Raw genomic sequence first — 21,080 nt, 5'->3', positions numbered from 1 at the left:
TAATGTATTGTCATAATACGCGTTTTCAGCTCTGAATAGCAGACAATTCTGTATTAACGAACATAGGCGTGCAGCCACCACAGAGTTCGTCGGGAATCATCGCAACATCAAAGCTGTGTGTGAATATATACAATGCAAAGTTATTTACAGAGAGACTTGAGTTTTGATGGTTGTTTGAAGACGTCTTATCTTATATATGTTTTATATTAAAAAATCTACCCTTTTGAGATTTTCGAGGATGATGTTTCTCGAACTTCGTTATCTTACCTAAATTAGTTAGACACGTTAAAATACAAACAGCATTTAGTGGCACACGTCTCTGAACGCAGAAATCAAAGTATTAATCCAACCATACATTTACACGTAATACAAAGACTGTCAGAAATGATGATCCATAAAGTTGAAGGGAAATGTTTCTAATTATTATAAGCATGTACATTAGGGTTCAAATTCCTATAACATTAGACAACAGCTACTACAGTCTTCAAAAACGCAAATCAAAATACCTGGTAGGGCAGGAGTACCTGAACAGCTGCATTTTCACCTTATCCAGCGAAAAATTATTAGCCACAGCTACTAGGATTCATACTACTTACGTAACAAATATCAACAATTCAGAGGAACATACTGCCTCAATATTTTCAGCCCTAAAGATGGAAGCAGGACGTTCCTCAGGAATGTTGGTATTTACATACAAATCCACATGGATTTACAACCCACAAGACCAATATTTACGGATTAACAACAACGGCTTCATGAATTCATATTTAACAACTTAAACAAATGTTTAACGAGCTAAGAAATGTATGCACAGCGTAACAGTGATGGTCCAATGTCTGTGATGTCAGTTGTCTGGAATCAGTAACAATTGATCCATAACCACTGTGCCCCTGCCAGCAGCTTCCAAAGTCTGATTTCTCACTCAAATGAAAGTAGCATTTTTTAAAAAATGTGCATTTCTCATTTATAGTACCACACCAAAGGAGTTGCACAGAAGTGGCACTTAATCATTGATTGCAAATGACACCGAGTTTATTACTTTCACTTACGCCAAAACTTGATGTAGCAACTTCCAGTACAAAATTTACAAGTGTAACTCATACTATTACAAAGATTTAACAAAATGTAAGCAAGCACGATAAATATGAAGTTGATGCAATGTTGCAATGTGTAGTCTGGCAGAGGCGCTTAATGCCTCCGAAACGTTGGTAAATTTCTACCATAACCTAGAGGACAAGTCACCTGATTTCTTGCTGCTTGCACATTACAATCTGCACAAATATAAAACATTCAAATACAATCTTATTCTTCTTCAGTATCTCGTCATCAGAAGACAGGCGGGCAAAATTATCTTAGGGTGGCTAATAAATCCTTTGAAAGGGTTACAAAGTTCAAATATTTGGGAACAACAATAACAAATCAAAATGATACTTGTGAGGAAGTTAGGAGGAGACTAAATTCCGGAAATGCTTGCTACTTCTCAGTCCAAAATATTTTGTCTTCCCGTCTGATTTCTAAGAACCTGAAAATTAAAGTATACAAAACAATAATCTTGCCTGTTGTTTTGTATGGGTGCGAAACATGGTCTCTCACTCAGAGGGAGGAACACAGATTGCAGGTGTTTGAGAATCGGGTGTTGAGGAGGATATTTGGGCCTAAGAGGGAAGACGATGGGGCGTGGAGAAAACTGCACAATGACGAGCTTAAAAATCTGTACTACTCCCCCAGTATTGTGAGGGTGATTAAGTCGAGAAGAGTGAGATGGGCGGAACATGTAGCGCGCATGGATGGGACAAGAGGTGTGCACCGGGTACTGGTTGGGAAACCTGAAGGGAAGAGACCGCTGGGGAGACCTAGACGTAGATGGGAGGATAATTTCAGGCAGGATCTATGGGAGATAGGAGTTGACGGAGACTGGATTTTGTTGGTCCGGTGGAGGGTTTTGGTTAATTCGGTGATGAACCTTTGGGTTCCGTAAGCCATCTAGTTAGTTAGTTAGTAGTTATTCTTCTTCAGTTGGTGGACCCTGGCTTCCTTACATACAATACAAAATTTCCCTGCCTTCTTTTACTTCCCCTGAGTATTACAATTTTTAATAGTAAATGAGTAGTAATTTTTCTGGAATAAACACAGCATAAAACAAACAACCATTGCAGCAGTGTAGTTACCATGTGCTTTATACACAGGAGGTCCCTGGTTCAAATTTCAGCCTGGAGACCTATTATCCTGAGACTTCCCTCAGTCCCTCCAGGCACATCCTGGGTCAGTACCTTAAATTAGGTGAGGACACACCCTTTCCCATCCATTATATATCATCTAATGCCATAAAGTCTTAACTAGTAGCTAATGACAGTGGCAAAAATAAACCACAGACAAATAAAAATATAATTTTCAAAGCAAGTGACTTCCACAAAATCCGTCACCAACGGCGTATTTCCCGAAAGGATAAACAGAAAGTGGGGATGAAGTTCGAGTTTCTCACAGAGAACAGGTGAGTATCAAAGTCATGGAAGAACATATTTCCTCCAGTATGTTCCTCCAAGACAAAAGGTACCCACATGGCATTACAACTAGCAAGATCAACATCGACAGAAAATTGGGATCTCAAGCCAAGTTAATTGTAAATTTGTCTGAATAAAATAAAACTGGTACTGCTGTTCAGTCTGATATGCATTCACTACAGCGCAGATGCAAATAAGTGCATTACACAATTTAATCATTTAAAGAGAAAATGACAGCCATCTGAATTGTAAAAAAGGTTGTAACATAAAACTCATTCTATTGTAAACATTTAATCAACATTTGAACAGAATAACAACCTCTTTCTTAGAGTTTAAAATGGTAGTGACCTTTCGTTTATGTGACATCGACTCTGCACATGTCCTACCTTCCTTGCTTCCATAAAGAATTTGTACTTCTGAGAACTGCTACTGTTTAGGAATTCCCGGACATCTTCCCGATTCAGAATTGTCACGGGATTGTCAAGTTGTATGTTGAATGCTGAAACAATTTTGTCCAGTTCTTCTTTTTTCCTGAAAATTACTTCACCTGCAACAGGAAACAAATGAGAAATGATATATACACAGTAATGTAACCCACTGACCCAAATGTGATCAACTGCTACTCCAAACAAACTATTTCATTGAGACGGTCGGGACCTGGTGCCAATTTAACGAAGATGAAAGGATAGGCAATGTGCCACTTACAGAAATCTTCAATATTTAAAAGCTGTAAATTTTGTAATAAAGTAGAGTCAATCGAGACTATTAGTTTGAATGGAGTACAGTACATAAATTTTGTAAATCAACCTTCACCCAAGTTATTAATTCAATACATCAAGTAACGTGAGTTGAAATAAACTGAAACTTCCTATATAATGCTGTATATGGAGGAAGACCAACAGGACTCTCAGAAAAGAAGAAGCCTAATATGACACTTTTACGCAATTTCAGTAAAATGGGCCTGAAATCTGCGCATCTTTTTAAACAGCCAAAAACAGAACATATTTGAAACAAATATGACGAAACAGACATTTACACATAATCAGTGTGCATGGTAAAATGCCCTCTTAAAACACATATACAATCAGGAAGGGGACAAGTCATATTTTATTTATAAAAAACTAATTGTTTAAAGATAACAAATTTCTTGTTGAGAGCATCCAATATCTGAGATGAAAGGAAAAGCAGAGGGAAAGAAAGCCCAGTACCTTCTTCTGACTTTATTTCGTATGTGCCGCGACCAGTTGCATCGAAGCGTCTCCTTACAATTATATGGTCACCATATTGTTCTCTCTCGTAATTAAGGTGACCAGTATTCTTCAATGTCACTTCAATGGTAGCAGTGACGTTACCCTTCTTTATAAATTCTGGAAGAAACAGGAACAATTCTAAAATTCTGATACACACACTTAATCTTCCTTCCAATATCATATGAAATAAAATTAAAGTTTCGGACCAAATCCACTGTTCATTCAGTATTAGGTTAACTGAGGGGATCCTTCGCAATTCTCATGTTCTCTAATTCAGTCATTTGGGCTTGATGATATTAAACATCACGATCTTACAAAATTTACTTAATGGGTTGGCAATAAATACCATGGTATAATTTTTTTCATCAGTGCAAGAATGGTAAGTCATGGTAGGAGAATATCCAGCGCACAATATGCTGGATCTTCTTTGCCCCCTGAGTTACCAAGCTCACACACGTACACACTATGAATTATTTTATATAATCAGATTAAAGAAATTTAAAAACATAAATAATATGTACTGGGAAATTAGTTTTAAGGGAAGATAAGAGATGACAAATTTCAGTTCATTACCTGTGTAGACTGTACACTCAGACTTTTCAGACTGGACTAAATTCAAGCTAGATAAGCAAAGACTAAACCTATGACCTTAGCAACTTGTTACAATATGTTACCTTTCAAAGAGGTTCCTCTCTTAATAGCTCTTGGGTTACCTCCCAAACCAAGTACAAGAGCATAAACTACTGCAGTCTTGCCACTGCCATTCTTCCCAAAAACAAAATTACCTCTTCCGTTCAGACGAACCTCCAAGGATGAGTGGCACATGAAATTTGTTATGTATATTTTTTCAATGATCCCAGATTTTGGTTCCTGTAATGTCAATATTCTTTTAAAATAAAATTGCAGTAAACTCTACCAATGAGGCAAACTTGTCCCTGAGCACCAGAACCATGCTAGTTCAGTTGCAACACATCAATCACATCTATAATAATCAATCTTCAGGGGCTCCTATAATGTACAAAGTTCCACACTTTTCTGTCAATTCATGACACACAGATTGAAACTTCAATCTGCAGTACAACAAAAGTGGAACTCCAAGATCCAAATTCTTAAAATGTTCACACATGAATACACGACTTAGAAGAAACCCAGGCACCAAAACAAATATTTAGTAACACGGCAACCTGGTACATATTATAATTTATGCTCTGCGTGTGTAATCATGTGCCTATAAATAAGGACTCATATACAGTATATATTCACGCATGTACGCGCGCACACACCAGTTACATAGAACTCACATTTGAGGGGTGTCCACTAGAACTGGATTCGTCTCCGTCATCATCTCTTCGGAATTTAGAGGTGCTCGGTGCATCGTCTGATTCTCGAACTTGCTCATCTCGACTGCCAGAGTTCTTTTGTTCAAGTGAAGCTCCTTTCACATTCATTTTTAAAGATGACCTACAGAATCAGAAACATGTGAGAACTACATCTTTACTTCTTAGATAATTTCATAAAAATGTAACAAACTTAATTTCACAGACTTCAACACAACTTACATGCATAATACCTTGTCTCATATAAAACATACTTCTTGAATGAATTATCCTAGGAATAAGATAGAACTTTCTTTCTGCTGTTACGTCCTCCCTTACATCCACACTAAGTAACCACATCTAAACAATTACTCACAAAACACACAAAATATGTAGCTTAAACTCAAATTTTAAATATTTCACGATACTGTATCACATCACTACTCTCTTACACAGGCCCACCTGACTCAATTCTCATTCAGCTAGACACTAGATGTACGTAATTTTTAATAGGTCTTATTTCATAAGGAATTCAAGAATAAACAAATATGCAATTTCCACATTTACTTCTAGTCAATCAACAAAATCTGGACATGTGAAGGCCAGAGTGAGCGAGCAATTTCACATGAGATACGGGTCAAATGCCATTTTTAGATCAATGAAATCTAAAATCCTACAATGAGCTGGGTTTATGGCTTGAAATAGAAACCTAAGAAATTCACACTGAATTTCTTGGTAAACATCAATTTGGAAGGCACGTACTTGGAGGAGCTGGTAATTATATACTTCTCCGTGTTACATGAAAACCGAAAGTTTACTGGAGTTCACTCGACTCGCCACCAAAGTCAATTTCCATTTATGCCTGTGTCCTGCCAGCGGTCTCCTTACTTCAAACATGAGGTACACATTTCATATACCTCCAATGCGCGCTACATGTCTCCTCCATCAAGCCCTCCTAGATTTTATTATCGTAACAATATTTTTGAATACGCTGGATACTACGTGCAGAACGTAAAGCCTTTGTGTTTGCATTTCTGTACAAAAAGTGCTCAAAATCGTTTATATCGAGGGGAAAGTATGGAATTTGACATAAACCGACCAGTCCAAAAAAGGAATATTAATTAAGAAGAAACAGAACAAGGGGGAACAAATTACAAAATATTCTATCAACTGGTTTCAAGGCACACATTTCTTTCTACTCGGATCCCAAATACATCCATCCACATTCAATTCGACTCGAATGTAGAGAAGTTTACACAGCCCTGTTTTAGTTGCAAAGAATAACAACGTACTAGGTCTCTCTTCACACACGAACATGTTTTGGTCATTTAAAATTACGTAACTTCAGTATCGCAAACCAGACAGCGTCGAATGACAGAATAATTAGTTAATAATTAACCGGAAAGTATTCAGGATGGACGGCCAGTGGCGTAGTTTAAGGTACCATCCAGGCATCTTCCTGGAGATACTGAGGAAAATCATGAAATACCTCCATCAGAAAACACGGTCTTTGGGCTGAGAACAGAGCCTCACAAATACGAAACCCGAACTGTAATTATGTGACTGCGATGATGTTCTTTGTCACTGAACAAGTAGACCTATTTTCTATACGTGTTTGAGGATTCTTACGTTAGTTAGGGAAAATTGACTGCATAAAAACGTAACAAATGGCTGCTCAGTCAATATGTTCTTGAAGAAAGGTACATTTATCATTAACCCTTCAACGTGGAAATTTAAATTCCGCGCTGCTTGACGAGGAGTGGTGGCCATTTAAATGTTGCTCTAAAACACTTTATTTATCATAACGTTTGAACTATATAACATATAATGATCAATTCTTCACTGAAATCCTCTTAAAAGATGGTTTTATAATTTCAGCGTATAATATGAACATCCTGTGTGTGACAAATGCTAGTAGTCGATTAGACGTTGAGAGTTGTACGTAATTTATTGAAACGTCAGCAAAAGTCAACGTTACCCAAATACATAGTTTTTATCTTTTTCTAGCGGTTCCTGCACATGACGCAATGTCTTTGAGGCATTGAATTTCTTTCCTGTGTCAATAATACGCGGGAGTAAATATGTCTGCGCCAGCTGATATTCTGACAGCGAACTGAAGGCCACATATATGCATCATACTTGGCAGTTATAACCGTCTCTTACTAAGAACTCTTCTGATTATAGACTTCTGAGTATAGGGGTGCTAAAATTGTTGATATTTGAAGACACAGATAAACATAACTGTATATCTATATATATATATTATGGAGCCCCTTGACCGTTTCAGATAATTTTTTTTCCTCTCTACTTCGCTGGAGCAGTTATCGTGTCATATGAGACTGAGAGAATGAGTTATCTTACCTCTACAAACAAACAGCTCAGTGTTCTTTGGAAGATTATATTACAAAAATAACGTTATATAAATCAATAATGGACTGAATCGTTTCCTTGGCTTTATAAACTCGTCATTAAAGAAAAACTAAGATGATTTTGGTAAGATCTGAGTTCCCCACAGCGACGAGTATGATGATGGGGGCACAAGGATCTGAAACGTCGGTCAATATCTACCAAACTATAAACGGCTTCCGTACAGACTAAACCTTTAGACGACTAATAGTGCCTTCCACTGACGTTAAATTGTTTCGACGGGTAAGATCGAGCGAGTTCACCCGGTGACTGCCACGACTGCACACTGGCCGGCAGAAAAGCAGCTCATTCATTACAATTGCAGTGCCTAATTGGGCACCTCCAAATACAAAGTAGAGAAAAATCCGGGCCAGCCTTGTGACATATTCTGGCCTCCTGACGATAACTGACAGATACAATGACCTGAATGTTAACGCCATCCGCAAGTTAAATATGAACTCGGACACGCTGTCAAAAATGTATCCCCTTTTAAACCGTTGCTCTAACACTTTTAAGTTTTTCATTCGGGCTACTACGGCAACCGCTGCTCGTTGTTGTCCCCATTTTAAAGAAGAACAATTAGGATTCTCTTAGCTCGAATGTGACTCCGATGCAGTTCGAAGAGCCTCACACAACAGTCAAATGGAGTATTCTAATAGTGACTGCGCGTGGTACGTGCAGCGCGTCCTTCGTTCGCGGATGAAAACGGCACCTGATGTGGAGGGCAGCTGCTAATACTTTAAAGGTTGCTGTGTATGCGAGTGGAAATGTATATGGATTCTGAAAGACTAAATATAATTAATTCATCAACACAAATTACAGGACAGAATTTAGCAATTAGTAAAACTCTTACTGGTGAATACCATAACATAAGTGTAAAAGTTTCAACCTGTAGTTAATATCACCTTAGCTGTACACGCAGCCACGTTGTTCACGATATCGCAGTTTAACAGCTTTCAGTAGAGGGACAAAAATGTTTGGTACTGGTGAACAGTTGTAATTACAACTAATACTTTTGCTGCAATGTCACTGACAATTAAAAAAACTGGCACAAGAACAAATATAAATAAAAGCTTTCTTACTCAGACTAGTGACAGAGTCCTCAAGCAATACGGTACGATCCCTAACTCACAAAGCAAGATGCAATCAAGCCATGGCCAGTGCATGCCTTTCAAATTCCAATGCAATGCCAAATGTAGCACAACTTTCAATAAAAGATAATCATCACAAGGCACAGAAAGTATGATCCCAAAATCCTAACAAGCTGTCTTTTTATACTAAAACACGTAAGCTCCATTAGGCCCTCATGCTATTGTCATTAAAGAAAAAAGTAACCATATTTATTCCTCTGTTACTTTAAGAATGCTTTGTCATTTTCGAGGAACACTTATCATAAACTGGCAGGAACATTGTAAATTATAAATTGTAAAGAATACAGCAATACCCAGAGGAACTGAGGAAAATAATGAAAACTGAAAAGTTTGGGTATCAGATTTGAATCCTGAGACTATGGCGAACTGGAAAGAGAGTAAAACAAAGCAACTGTGGCATATTTCGTTGGAATGATGAGAAAACCTCAGTCTTGACACCTGTAACCAATTTCAGGATGTCAGCCGCATATAGCGGTATAAATTTTTCCTATTAATTACAGTTAATACATTCATTCATCAATTTTTAAAGGCAGATATTCCTTTTTTATTGCTACATATGTAAAAATTAATTTCATACTCATTTAGAGAAAAATTATTATCGATATGGTAACGTGATACATTCACATACTAAATAAAACCTACAAGTAAATATGTAATACATACACATTTAATAAAATGAACACTGCTAATTTGATACTAATTAAAACAAATTATATAAACAACAAAATTGTTATTCTTTAACCCACTGCTCCTCAGACTGTACAAGAAAAACATAGTGAAATGTCACCTGTAATTTTAAACTGGGTTTAAGGCCCCATAAACTACTGTTTAAAATGTTTTAAAAATAAATTAAAATGGTGGCATTTGACATCAATATATGACGATTCACTTGTGGTTACAAGTCGATTGCTGAGGTACCAACTGAGAAGCTACAGAATTAAATATGCTATCTTGTTATTTCTGTTTCATAGAGATCCTTGTAACAGCAAAGAGCATTCTCAGATTTTTTTGTTCAATATTTGGACCAAATACGTATGCTGCAGGACCCTTGTAAGGGAGGGAGACATTTAGACAGGGGTAGGGGTGATTTGACTGAAGAGTATCAATGGGATTAGCAGAGCAAGGTATTGTATCACCTGCCTGGAAAGAGTAGTAAACTATAGCACATCCCACAGTACTGCAGTATGATACAGCTTGCTTTTATGATATATAAAGAGTTCAATTTCTTCCCAATAAAAAATGACAATCTCATAAACTCGTGGGTATTTTAAGTATAGAGCAGAAGTCTGAACTTCACTCCCTCAAATATATACACAGAGTCATAATGATATAAACAGGGGCATTTTAAACTGCCTTTAGACTGTTTTGTCCGATTTTGACATTCTGCAGGAAAACAAAATTCCTTTTAATTATTCCAAATTGTTTGAAAATTTCAAGTGAATCTTAGTTAGAGAATCCTTTCCTTAAAGTGGATGATTAGGTTAAAAATTAATCTTCGACATACTGTTAAGCCTTAGAAGCATTTTGGACATACACAGTGCTATTTGTCTGAATATACAGACATTATAACAATATCACGACACAACAGGACCATATAGTCCTATTCAACAAACCACACACACACAAATTAATGGGACACTCAACCCTTAAAGCTTAGGAACATTTGTTCACACAGATCACCGCTTATATCTTCCAGTAACCGAGACCTTCAACAAAATGATGGACACCAACAGAATTCAATGGACGTCATGGTATTGGCCAAATTTTATTTTAGATTTTAATTGCATTATTCTTATTACCAGCTGCCATACTGCCACATCAAGCTGGTTCAATTTCACTGTCAAATGAGATTACTTCATCAGAGACACTCTTCAAAATTAGATGTTCTCTATTTCGTTCCTCAACTTTCAACTAAACGTAACTTCAATACATATGTCAGTTTCTGTAAACATACGACGTAGGTCATTTACAGTATTCAAACTTCCAAAACGACAAAAATCACGCAACTACAAACAATGAATGAAGTATTATTTGTTGTGGCAACATTGCGTGTTTCATCTAGCTTACATTCAGATGTCACTGACAAGACATCATCCCCATGTGATCTTTTGGTAAAAATAACTTTCATAGGGTTGATAATCTTAATTTCAATTGCGGAGTTGTGTGTGCGTTTGCTTACAGTTCAAAAAAAAATATATTCTGATTCATATGAAATTTGAAGTGCTTCTTCCTGGAAACCAAGAAGATATTTTAGAAAAGTCAAAAACTCAGTCCTGAATTTGAGTGCTGGTGATTCCTGTTGCTTGGAAACTAGACATGAAAGGACAGTGCCATGACTGAAATTGCTTTTTTCAATGAGCAGACCACAGTAAAAATGGCTGCAACTCCAAAAACAGAGATACAGGTGAGAAATGGCCAATGAATTTTGCTTACAAAACATCTTGTTCATGCTCATAAGGTTCTTTTACATGCCATAAAACTATGACATGAGACCGCCGGCTTTACTTCCCCTCTGAAGGAAGTTTTATCATCCTTAAAAGTCCACCGACCTCGGCTGGGTTTGAACCCGTGAACCTTGGGTCCAGTGGCAAACACGCTAACCACAAGTCCACTGAGGGCAACTTAAAAGTACAATAGTCAAAACAAACAGGTAAGCAGATTAATACGGAGCAATCACATTATTACACATTATCAGACTTTCATTTCATCATGCTGACTTAAGAAGTAAGTAATGAATTCCCTATTTCTACCTGCTGACTCAGACGACTCCACCTTGATGTAATAGCCTCCACATCTGATTTCACTGTCTGTGACATGATGCCATCATCCACAAAATGACGTCCAATATCCTGGATCTTGGCCAGGCGAACTTCTGGATGATTTCGAATGTAGTTTTCAACGTCCTTCAAAAGAATTGCTAAATCATTTACTTTCACAAAACATAAATGTAGCTATGGTGACTTCGAAAGCGATCCAGGAATGACACTTTTTAGGATATAAGCCAAAAGACCGATCATTTGCAGGAATTCCATAATCTTCAAACACAACTCCATATAAATTGTTTGTTCTTTAATCTGTTTACTCATCAAGGAGACGTGCAGAAGACTGAAATAAAAATGATAACCTTGCAAGCTACCCTGAAAGACCATTTCCTCAGAACTCACTCTGATCCATAAATTTCAACAAGAGATGTGAAAATGAATATAAGCCAGTTCAGAACGTACTGCTACATAGCCTGCAAATATGGAGTCTTCTCAAAGGTTTCAAACTCAGTTATTCTGACCGAGGTTTTTTATGGGTCTCCTTAGAATTTTCACATAAATGCAAGAAAACTGCCCTAAAGTAGACTCTCCCCTCAAAACTACCCTACTCCTATTCATTCAGTTACGAGGGAAAAGAATGTGTTAATGCCTGCACTCATCATCTTCACAGTAAATAGTCTACATGCATTATCCTCAGAAGATAAATTTCAAATTCACTGAATATGTAACATTTGAGGTTTCCACAGTGACAAATCCAAAGACTGATCACTGGTAAACTTATACCAGACCACAGAAGACAGCCATCTTATGTCTGGTCATCTGACTAAGTGATTTCCCTAATCGCTTCTCTAGTTTGTCCAACCAATCCATTTCTTGGGCAACCAAAGCTGATTAAGGAAAATTCTCATATTTTATTCAATTACAGAAATTTCAAAAAAACAAAAACAGATGATAGCTGAAAATAAACTATAAACTCTTGCCTGACTTACATGACGTAAAGTCACCTGGTAATTAAACAATATCTTACTATTAAATAACACACGTAACATTTATGCACACTGAGTGGAAACATAGTGAGTATGCATATACTGAAAAATGTGAAATGGTTCAGCATCTGTGCGTCAGTCACCAAGATCCAGTTATCATCTCACTTACTCATCACCCAGATGATGGAGGCTGCAAAGCATCTCAGCAATATTATGGTAAAATTAGAATGAGCGAAGAAACATAACCAGACTTTTCAGTAAGTTTGTTGAAGGAATCTGACTGATGAAGAAATGTGTGTCTTCCAAAACAATTCATCGAAGATGTCAACGGAAGCCCAGTGACACCAGAAACAAAAAGATCACAACATCAAAATGCTGATACGTTTTTCTAATTTCAACAGAAACATCCATTATAAAACTGTTAATATAAAAGTACATAAATCTAAACAGTTCTGTCAGTACAAAGTTCCTCTGTTATGGATGATGGCACAGTACAATCTGTTAAATCATTCTCCATCATTTCAAAATCGCAGGTTGTATCATTTAGAGGTTATGAATCTCGATGTAAGGTCATGTGTCATACTTGCAATTTACATTTCTTAAAAACTAGCAGAACATAAATCAAGTTCTGTATGAAATAAGCAATATTGCTATAGACATCTGCAACATTTCAGAAATATCTTTTGACAGAAGAAACAATTAGCAGACCTCAAATAGGTAAGTGGTTTCAAAAGTTAAAAAAAAAAAATGACTTTCATCGAAGATACTGAAATTTTACAGTCCAACAGCAAAGCAGATAAAAAGTTATACAAATTAGGGAACTTGTTTACAAATAAATCAGACATCTCACCAAATGTAAGTTAATAAGGATGGATTCTCATTCTGATACAAAATCTTAAGAACCGACATACTGCTGCAAAATTTGTCTCATCTGCTGACTTACAAGCGGAAGTAGAGTCAAGTCGATATGTCGAAACTCCTGGAAAACTTCAGAAAGAACCTTATTTCCTTTCCAGTGATAAAACAATGGTTCATGGGAACCCCAAAACAAATCTTCAAAATTAACACGTCTAGTATGATGAATCATAGAAAAGGCCAGACGAGTTAACTCAAATGCAAGGAGCACGTAGAATGTCCTCCTCTTTTGATGTAAACAGAAATCTGTATTGGGAGTTTATTTCATATATAAGTTTTTCTAAATAAAATTTTGTGATTCCTTTCTTCACTCTGCTGTTTGTTCAGAAATTTCTGACAACCATTTCCGGCTGCTGTGCATTTCTTAACATATTCCTCCGCATCTAGTATTGCGCGACTTTTCGTTCTTCCAAAAACTCAATTTAGAATTCAAAGCGAAAAGGTTTCGATGACATCAATGAAATAAAGGGGACAATCATAGACTAGGTTTTTCAAAATTCCACAGCAACTTATGAAATTACAGAAGCTCGGTATTTGCTGTAACAGGTTTGAAAGGGTACTTCAGACAGAACAGCATCAAATAGCCAATAAGTACTGAGATAAAATTTCAGTATGGAAATTTAACTTGTCACATCTCGTGACACTGGCTATTAATGAAACAATAGGAATGTGATTCATCACAGCAACTGCAGGATACAGAATGCCGGATCTTAAATGCAACAAAGATAATAAATAATAAATATGAGGACAACATGAAAACTATGAAAATATGCATGAGAACAGAATTCCAAAGCCACTTTATCAACATAAACCGAAGAGTACAACAATCCAGGAATGCCTGAAAAAAATATACAGAATAACTTTAATCCCTGTGCATGGGGCAGGCCAAAACTTAATCCATAATGTTGATGTTATTCGTGATGAGACGAAACACCTTTGAAAACCAACGATTATAAAATTCAAATTTTAGATCCTTTACAGTAACACATTCATAGAAACAGGCCAAATCTTTGGCAAGACGAGAGGACAGTGTTACTTTTGCCAACTTATTCCTGTCCGAAAAAACAAATAACAGTGTTCAAACATTTACCACAAGAAAAAAATCTTAAAGAAATTTAATTTTCAATCATCTGGAATAAATTCAGAGCCATGCGATTATAATAGAATTTGTCAGAATATGTAAAGTCATAAGGGGCGTAATTTAAAGCTGACCAATTCATTAAAGATTTGTGAAAATAATATTTCTTTTTCAGCCTACTTCCCTTTCTCATCTATCTAAATGCTGCTCTACAAACACAGAAATATGGACAACTGTCCCTCCCCTAAACTCGATTGGAGGTTAATTTTTCAATTGCCCTCGTAAAATGATTTCAGTTTCCAGAGTCAGCATCAGAAGCAGGGGATTTTGAATACAATTGATTTTACTGTTCAAAAATGTGTAGGTGAGAGCAATCTGCAAATCACTGCATGGCTACATAAAGAAAACAGAAAAGTAGGCTTTATGAGATGGTTCTTTATAATGAAAATCAAAGGTTCCTGAACAGCTTACTATGCTAATCATTCCACTACCAAAGGGCACAAGTGACTACTTTATTCCAGCAGAGTTATTAGGATGTCTTCCAACTACCCCTCCACACATGTGCAAATGCACAGAGGTTATATCAGTTATGGTTTCAGGTGGAGACAAACACATACGAAAAGTTAGTCGTATGATAAACAATAGATAAGTACAAGATTTTCATTTGAAAACCAAACACAAGAACACAGGAATACTTAGGAGGAAAGTACTGAAACGTTAGGTGAGAATTAATTTTTCTGTAGCTTTCAGGTTGCCCATAATGTTACAGATATTGCAACACATCTACATTTCAAAATTTGGAACCTTCAACTATTTCCAATACTGAAAAAAAATTTGAAGAAGTCTTCATACTTCCTGCTGTGAGAACCTCAAATCTTACAGAAAAAAATATGTAACTAAAATCTGGCACAGAAACAAGAAGCATGTTATTTTTATTTCCAATAATTTCTTAAAAACAATGAATAACAGTTCTAAATCAAACTATTTCAGTAAACAAAATGACCACATTAACTTAGATTGTAAGAAACAGCTGATTCCCTCACGCACTGAGTTAGCTATGCACAATCACTTACAACAGCAATTTCTACACTTACCTCTAAATTCACCATATTCTTGTGAAGCTTCTTTAAGGATCTTAAACTTCCTTGCAACATTCTGAACGCAGTTGCCTCCACTGCTCCGCAAAACAGATCACTTCCTGTGAAACACAAAAATAAGGAGAAACAAAAAAGCTGTACATATAACAGAATTATGATGCCAGTTCAATAAGTTCCAATAATAAAGTTTACTGCAGCAGTCGTGGGCACTGAAATGAGAAACTAGTAATTTCTTATATGAAGAAGCATCACTGGGAAACATGTAATGTGCTGCATATGACACATGCTTCACAAGTATGTCCGCTAGACAGTGCCGAAGTATAATGTGGTTAATTTTTATGTCAGTCAGGAATTTTTGTAGTCAGCAGTCAAAATGTCAACATCAGAACTTATGTAAATAAAGAACAACAAACAGTTGTTGCTGGTTCTTAATTGTAGTGAAAATAATGTTCATAAATTGAAAAATTGGTATAAATTTACACAGTTCATTGTGTGATAAATTCCTAAGAAACATGAATGTTTTGTTATAAAGATTTATAAACTTAATGACATGACTGGCTACACATGTGACAGTGACAAATCTCACTAGGAGAGCAGCAATAAACTTTAAGAGGAAAATCTTTTCTCTTCTATGGACTTATGCGGTATCAACTGTCAGTCAGAAACATACGATAATGACAGGGGAACTTTGGTAATTAGACACAGCAGTGATATCGAAAGGCTACCAAGATGTGAGCTTACTAATCCAAGTACATGAAAACAAATTAATATGTTTTGTTAATGGAAATACGTCGCAAACAGCCTGCATACAATTTATATAGACTCCACTCTATTTTCTGCTTTTGTCTTACTATTCAGTTATAGAATTCACAGCTACAATAATTAATTTATAAGGGTCTTGGATAGAAATCACCAACATTCTTCTCTCTGTAATACAACCTCTTCCTTCAGAAACAGAAACTTGTTCAGCTGATCATAAATTTGATTATTCTTATGAGTTAAATACTCATCACTGTGATCACAAAATCCTGTTATTTATTCTGAGTCACTTCAAAGCAGAGGTCATGTATAATGTCCTGAAGTTTATATAAATTGCATAAAATGACATGTTCGAAATTGTTCTTACTTTACGTCCTCCACACAAGGGAAAGATGACACACATAAATTCAACAAACGCTCAAATAACAAAACATTAACTTGCACGTCCTCGCAATATATGGCAGAAGAAATGCAGTGGACACACAACAGTTAAGCCATTATCTCGTACGCAGGGATGGCAACATCTGAAAAGCAGCGAACACATCCCGCCATCGCGGGAGAATGAGGGATATTCAATTATCATTCTTTGCGTACTGTAACAAACTCTGCTGCCATCTACCGACTACGGATCTGAAGTAGATCTACGTCGAAGCACGCTCCATTGCACTGCCGTTTGAAATGCTACCTGCAATACCTCACATATTGTAATATAGCTGTGTGTTGGTTGTCTTAATAACCTTCCACATTAGCCATTAAACCCCAATATTATGATGCTCAAACCTTATTACACAAGTCTTATAGCATCAAATATTCATGGCAAATGACTATTAACTTACAAAACACAGAAATACACACAGTAAGAAAACAAATTCAACAAGTCAAAAAATCAAAAAAATGCTTGAAATTGTCAAAAAAGCGCACAAAACCAAAAAAATCGAAAAATTTCACTTTAAAAATTTTTTCCCTAATTTTCAATTTTTTTTTTTTTTGGTTTTTACGCTTTTACTGACGTGAAAACCTCACATCTTAAAGCATGTGTCAGCTCAGAGGTTTTAAAGATGGCAAAACAAACTGTAAGGCAGGTCACACACATAGAGAAAATAAATTAATATCAATGTTATCCAATTTTAAATTGTCTGTTGCAATGGTTTCCGATCAGTAAATTATAACTAACACCTCCTAGGTCCATGCATGGCTTGTTCATTCAAAATGCTGTCACTCTGAACTGATATTCATCACCTTCCTTCAGATCATACAAAGAATTTAGTGTTACACAGTTCAACCAATCAGATACTTACCAAAACTAACACATAATGCTCCTCAATTACCGTATATACCAAAATTCTATAGTCGTAAGTAACTACTTGTCAAAATCAGCTATTAATATTAAAATGAGTTTAAAAACATTACAAATCAATACTCAAGTACTCCAGGTGTTGGACAATCCCCCATTCAGCCTGGACGACTTTCAAGGAGTTCTCTGCAGAGGGAATCAATGGGACGCACGACTCCATACACTTACGAACACTTTAACAGTCATTACTAACCCCGATCAATCCCCAAACAGGCTTCCTTCAAAAAGCCTGTAACTATTTATATTTCCCACCAGTAACACTTTATTGTAATGTCTCAAAATAGATTTCATCTCACTCCACTTTTCAAGTTATAACTACGTGCGTTGTAAATTCTTACCTAATACATTGACTTGGAAAGATCCTTCATCCAGACCAGAGCTGTTCCGTAACATTCTATGTCTTTCATCTGTCTTGAGTGGCTTATTTTCCACAGACCATATTACTTCTGGTGGAGGTTCACTAATAAAATCGATGTCAACGTGAAAGATCTGGCCTGCTTTGATGCGGATATCATTCAGAGGTGTCTTGATTTTAGGGGGATGTCAGTTTCATAAGTAATATTATTGACAAACGAATATTTCTCAGTGTTTAATAAGTACAGAAATACTTACAGTATCTTGCTTCAGCAATCGCAGTATCAGATGACTCGCTAGGTTCACTCTGGCCAGCTGAATTTGTTGCAATGACACGGAACGGTACAGTACCCTGAACGGTAAATAAAATTTCTTGTTTATTTTGGTGCAGTATGTGACAAAATACACCAAAGTAAATTAGAGAAGTATAGAACTTGTACAAAAATATCTTTAAAATCTGTAACTCACAAAAGAAGTAACTGTACTGATTATCTCAGAATGAAAAAATGAGTCATAGATACAGCCAAAATAAGAGATATCAACTACGGCATCAGACTGCTTCTGTTTCATTTTTGTGAAAATAATGGACAATAACTTGTAAGATATCAATTTGTCAATTATATTATCGATATGAACAAAGTATTCACAACTTTTAATTTATTAAATTATTTTAAGATGCTGGAAGTCATCCCTCCAGCGCTCGCGTCCACCTTTGGAACGTCCCGACTCGCGTGTGAGCGCCGCGCCGCAACCCATCAATTGAGCAAATACTTAATCAGACTATTACTGACTTTTAATTTATTTAAGGAGTTACGATTAAGAGACTAATAAAATGTTAAAACATTGTATAAAAGTCCAATTGAAGCTTCGATTTCATCGATTAAAGTTTCTAAGCAGTCTCTTTGCCTAGAATAATTCTCTCTAATTTTATCCAGTGTTTTATTTGTGAATTTTGTGATATCGCCCAATAAATTATCTGGAAAAATAGCTGCCAGAACTCGATCTCGGTTTTTAAGTTTTTTGCGCATCCCTTGCCCCGAGGAAAGTGAGAGATAATGTGCCTTTTTACTTCTTCATAGGGGAAATTTTAGAAATTTATTCATTTTATCTTTGCCAAGATAAACATCACTTATCCCTAAGTTGGAATCTTCATCTAAACTTTCAGCCGAGTTTTCTGATTGACTATCGTGATTCTCCTCTCGTGGTTCCTCATCAGAATCCTGACTATCATCGAATTCACAATCTATAATTTCTCCTGCACTCACTTGTTCTAATAACCACTTCAACTAAATATTTGGATCAGAAGATTTTATTTTAGAAGACATTACTGGTAAACGTGACCAATAGAGACGAAATTAACCCAAACTTAAAAACAATTCACTTTAGAACACAAACACTCGCGTGTGAGCGGGCCGCCGCACTATCAGAATTCTAAAAGTAAACTGAAAAAAGCAGGTCTATAGTCGTAGCTAGAAATATTTCCTTTGAAATTCCCATTTAAGGGGGTTTCCTCTTAACATAGATAAAGCGACAGGAGAGAAAACAATTCCTAGAAAGAGTGTATCAGACTTCTACTGAAAATGCGGCGCTGCGCTCACAACGCGAGTCCTGGAGGGTTAATAACTGTATCTTGAAGAGAAAGGAATATCATCAATATGACAATTTGGTATTTTTAACTTACACTGGATTGTTAAGCATTCACCCAGTATGGACTTCCTTTTTCCTTCTTCTGAATAATACAGCCAGTAATGGGAGAACCACTATCTCATTTACGTCTACACGGTCCATGATAAGTGGCTTTCCAGGAGCATCTGGTCCGTCTAATATAGTAAATAAATTTATAAAGAAACAGATAAATTATAATCGTTTTAACACAGCACACTATGCAGAATTTAATTTACGTACTGAATATTCTGCTCCTGTAATTACAATATTTCTATCAGTGTTAGTAACATTTGTAGTTTCAACTGTTCTTAATGATGTCAGTAAAGTGCCTTCAAATTTTAATTTTGTTCAAATATTTTAAGTCGTAAACACAGACCCATTTAATGGAATAATGAAACAGAAACTTTCACTAACTTTTGTGCGTGTATGAGTGTGTTTGTCTCTCTGTCCCTCTCTCCCAGTAGTACGCACGGATATGTCATACTGTCACATTTGTATTATAAAGGAAAAAAAAGTGGAACATAACAAAGATATCCTTTAGTTCATTATTTCTTTGAAAAATATGACGGAAATAAATTAAAATTAAGAAACTGTACAAATAGCAAAATACTGCTAATCAACCAATGTAATATCAGATTACTTGTTTCTCTTTTTCTATAAAAGAAAGCACTACTTATAAACATTAAGATTTGAAGAGAACAGAAGTAAATTATATGGACTAGACAAATATATTTGATTATTATTTTATTTTCACAGAATCGTATGTGATTACATACCAAATTCATTCTTCGCAATGATGCTCTTTGCTGTCTCAAGAGGATCAGACTCTCCTATGCTACTGACAGCCTTTACTCGGAAGAGGTACTCCTTCCGATGTATTAGTCTTGTTACGTCATGAGATAGACCTGAAGCCATGCCTGCATCTGCCCATGTGCCCCTTGACACATCCATTTTCTCCACAATGTAATGCAGAATGGGACTTCCACAATCAACCAAGTGGTACCTTACACGTAAGGCGAGCGCCCTCCTTTGTTATATTGCTAACCACTAGAGGACCTTCAGGTGGAGATGGTCGATCTGTAAACATATTATAACTTTATGATTAAGAACATTTAGATTCATGGTATATTAATTTCATTTAAAAGAAATATTCAACACCTTACTTAAGTATAAGAGTAGAATATTTATTTTAGACTGAATGCTTCACATCCATATCTCATTCCTAGGCTTGCTTCCAAAAACAAATAATTGGGTATACGTAGCCAAATAACTTCAAAAGCAAATAATTACTATTCTTAATTTAATATGGTATGAAAGTTGTCATTTTATTTCACTTATGTAACTAGTGCTTTAATTTCATAACAACAAACTGCAGCTATGTAAATTCTACACTACAACCATTGTGATTCAGTACAGGACACGAATGACAGACACTGACATTTACTTTTGTATCCAAAACACTTCACTTCAGAGAACTGCCTAAATG

The 21,080-nt window shown here is 36.0% G+C and overlaps 1 protein-coding gene across 5 annotated transcripts; it reads right to left on the bottom strand.

Annotated features, from left to right (window-relative positions):
- Positions 1 to 1,010: 1,010 nt before the first annotated feature.
- Positions 1,011 to 20,690, bottom strand: LOC147871024 (structural maintenance of chromosomes protein 6-like). 5 transcript variants are annotated; one of them, XM_087341469.1, is made up of 10 exons: positions 20,371 to 20,690; positions 19,611 to 19,749; positions 18,188 to 18,281; positions 15,460 to 15,563; positions 11,375 to 11,527; positions 5,053 to 5,212; positions 4,426 to 4,621; positions 3,710 to 3,868; positions 2,888 to 3,048; positions 1,011 to 1,522 (listed from the first exon to the last, which is right to left on the bottom strand). In XM_087341469.1, the coding sequence occupies exons 6-10, from the start codon at positions 5,197 to 5,199 to the stop codon at positions 1,481 to 1,483; spliced, it is 705 nt and encodes a 234-aa protein (XP_087197595.1). In that variant the 5' UTR covers positions 5,200 to 5,212; positions 11,375 to 11,527; positions 15,460 to 15,563; positions 18,188 to 18,281; positions 19,611 to 19,749; positions 20,371 to 20,690; the 3' UTR covers positions 1,011 to 1,480. The 5 variants fall into 5 exon arrangements, with proteins under 5 accessions (XP_087197595.1, XP_087197596.1, XP_087197592.1 ...); XM_087341470.1 differs by having other exon boundaries at positions 1,011 to 1,271; positions 20,371 to 20,689; XM_087341466.1 differs by lacking the exon at positions 1,011 to 1,522 and having other exon boundaries at positions 2,650 to 3,048.
- Positions 20,691 to 21,080: the final 390 nt, after the last annotated feature.

The sequence above is a fragment of the Zootermopsis nevadensis genome, unplaced genomic scaffold (assembly GCF_977971745.1).
Source record: "Zootermopsis nevadensis isolate Lab colony 2312 unplaced genomic scaffold, Znev_1.0 Znev_ptg000075l, whole genome shotgun sequence".
Taxonomy (NCBI): Eukaryota; Metazoa; Arthropoda; class Insecta; order Blattodea; family Termopsidae; genus Zootermopsis; species Zootermopsis nevadensis.
Note: the sequence above shows the minus strand (reverse complement) of the source record. Positions and strands in the feature narration are given on the sequence as shown.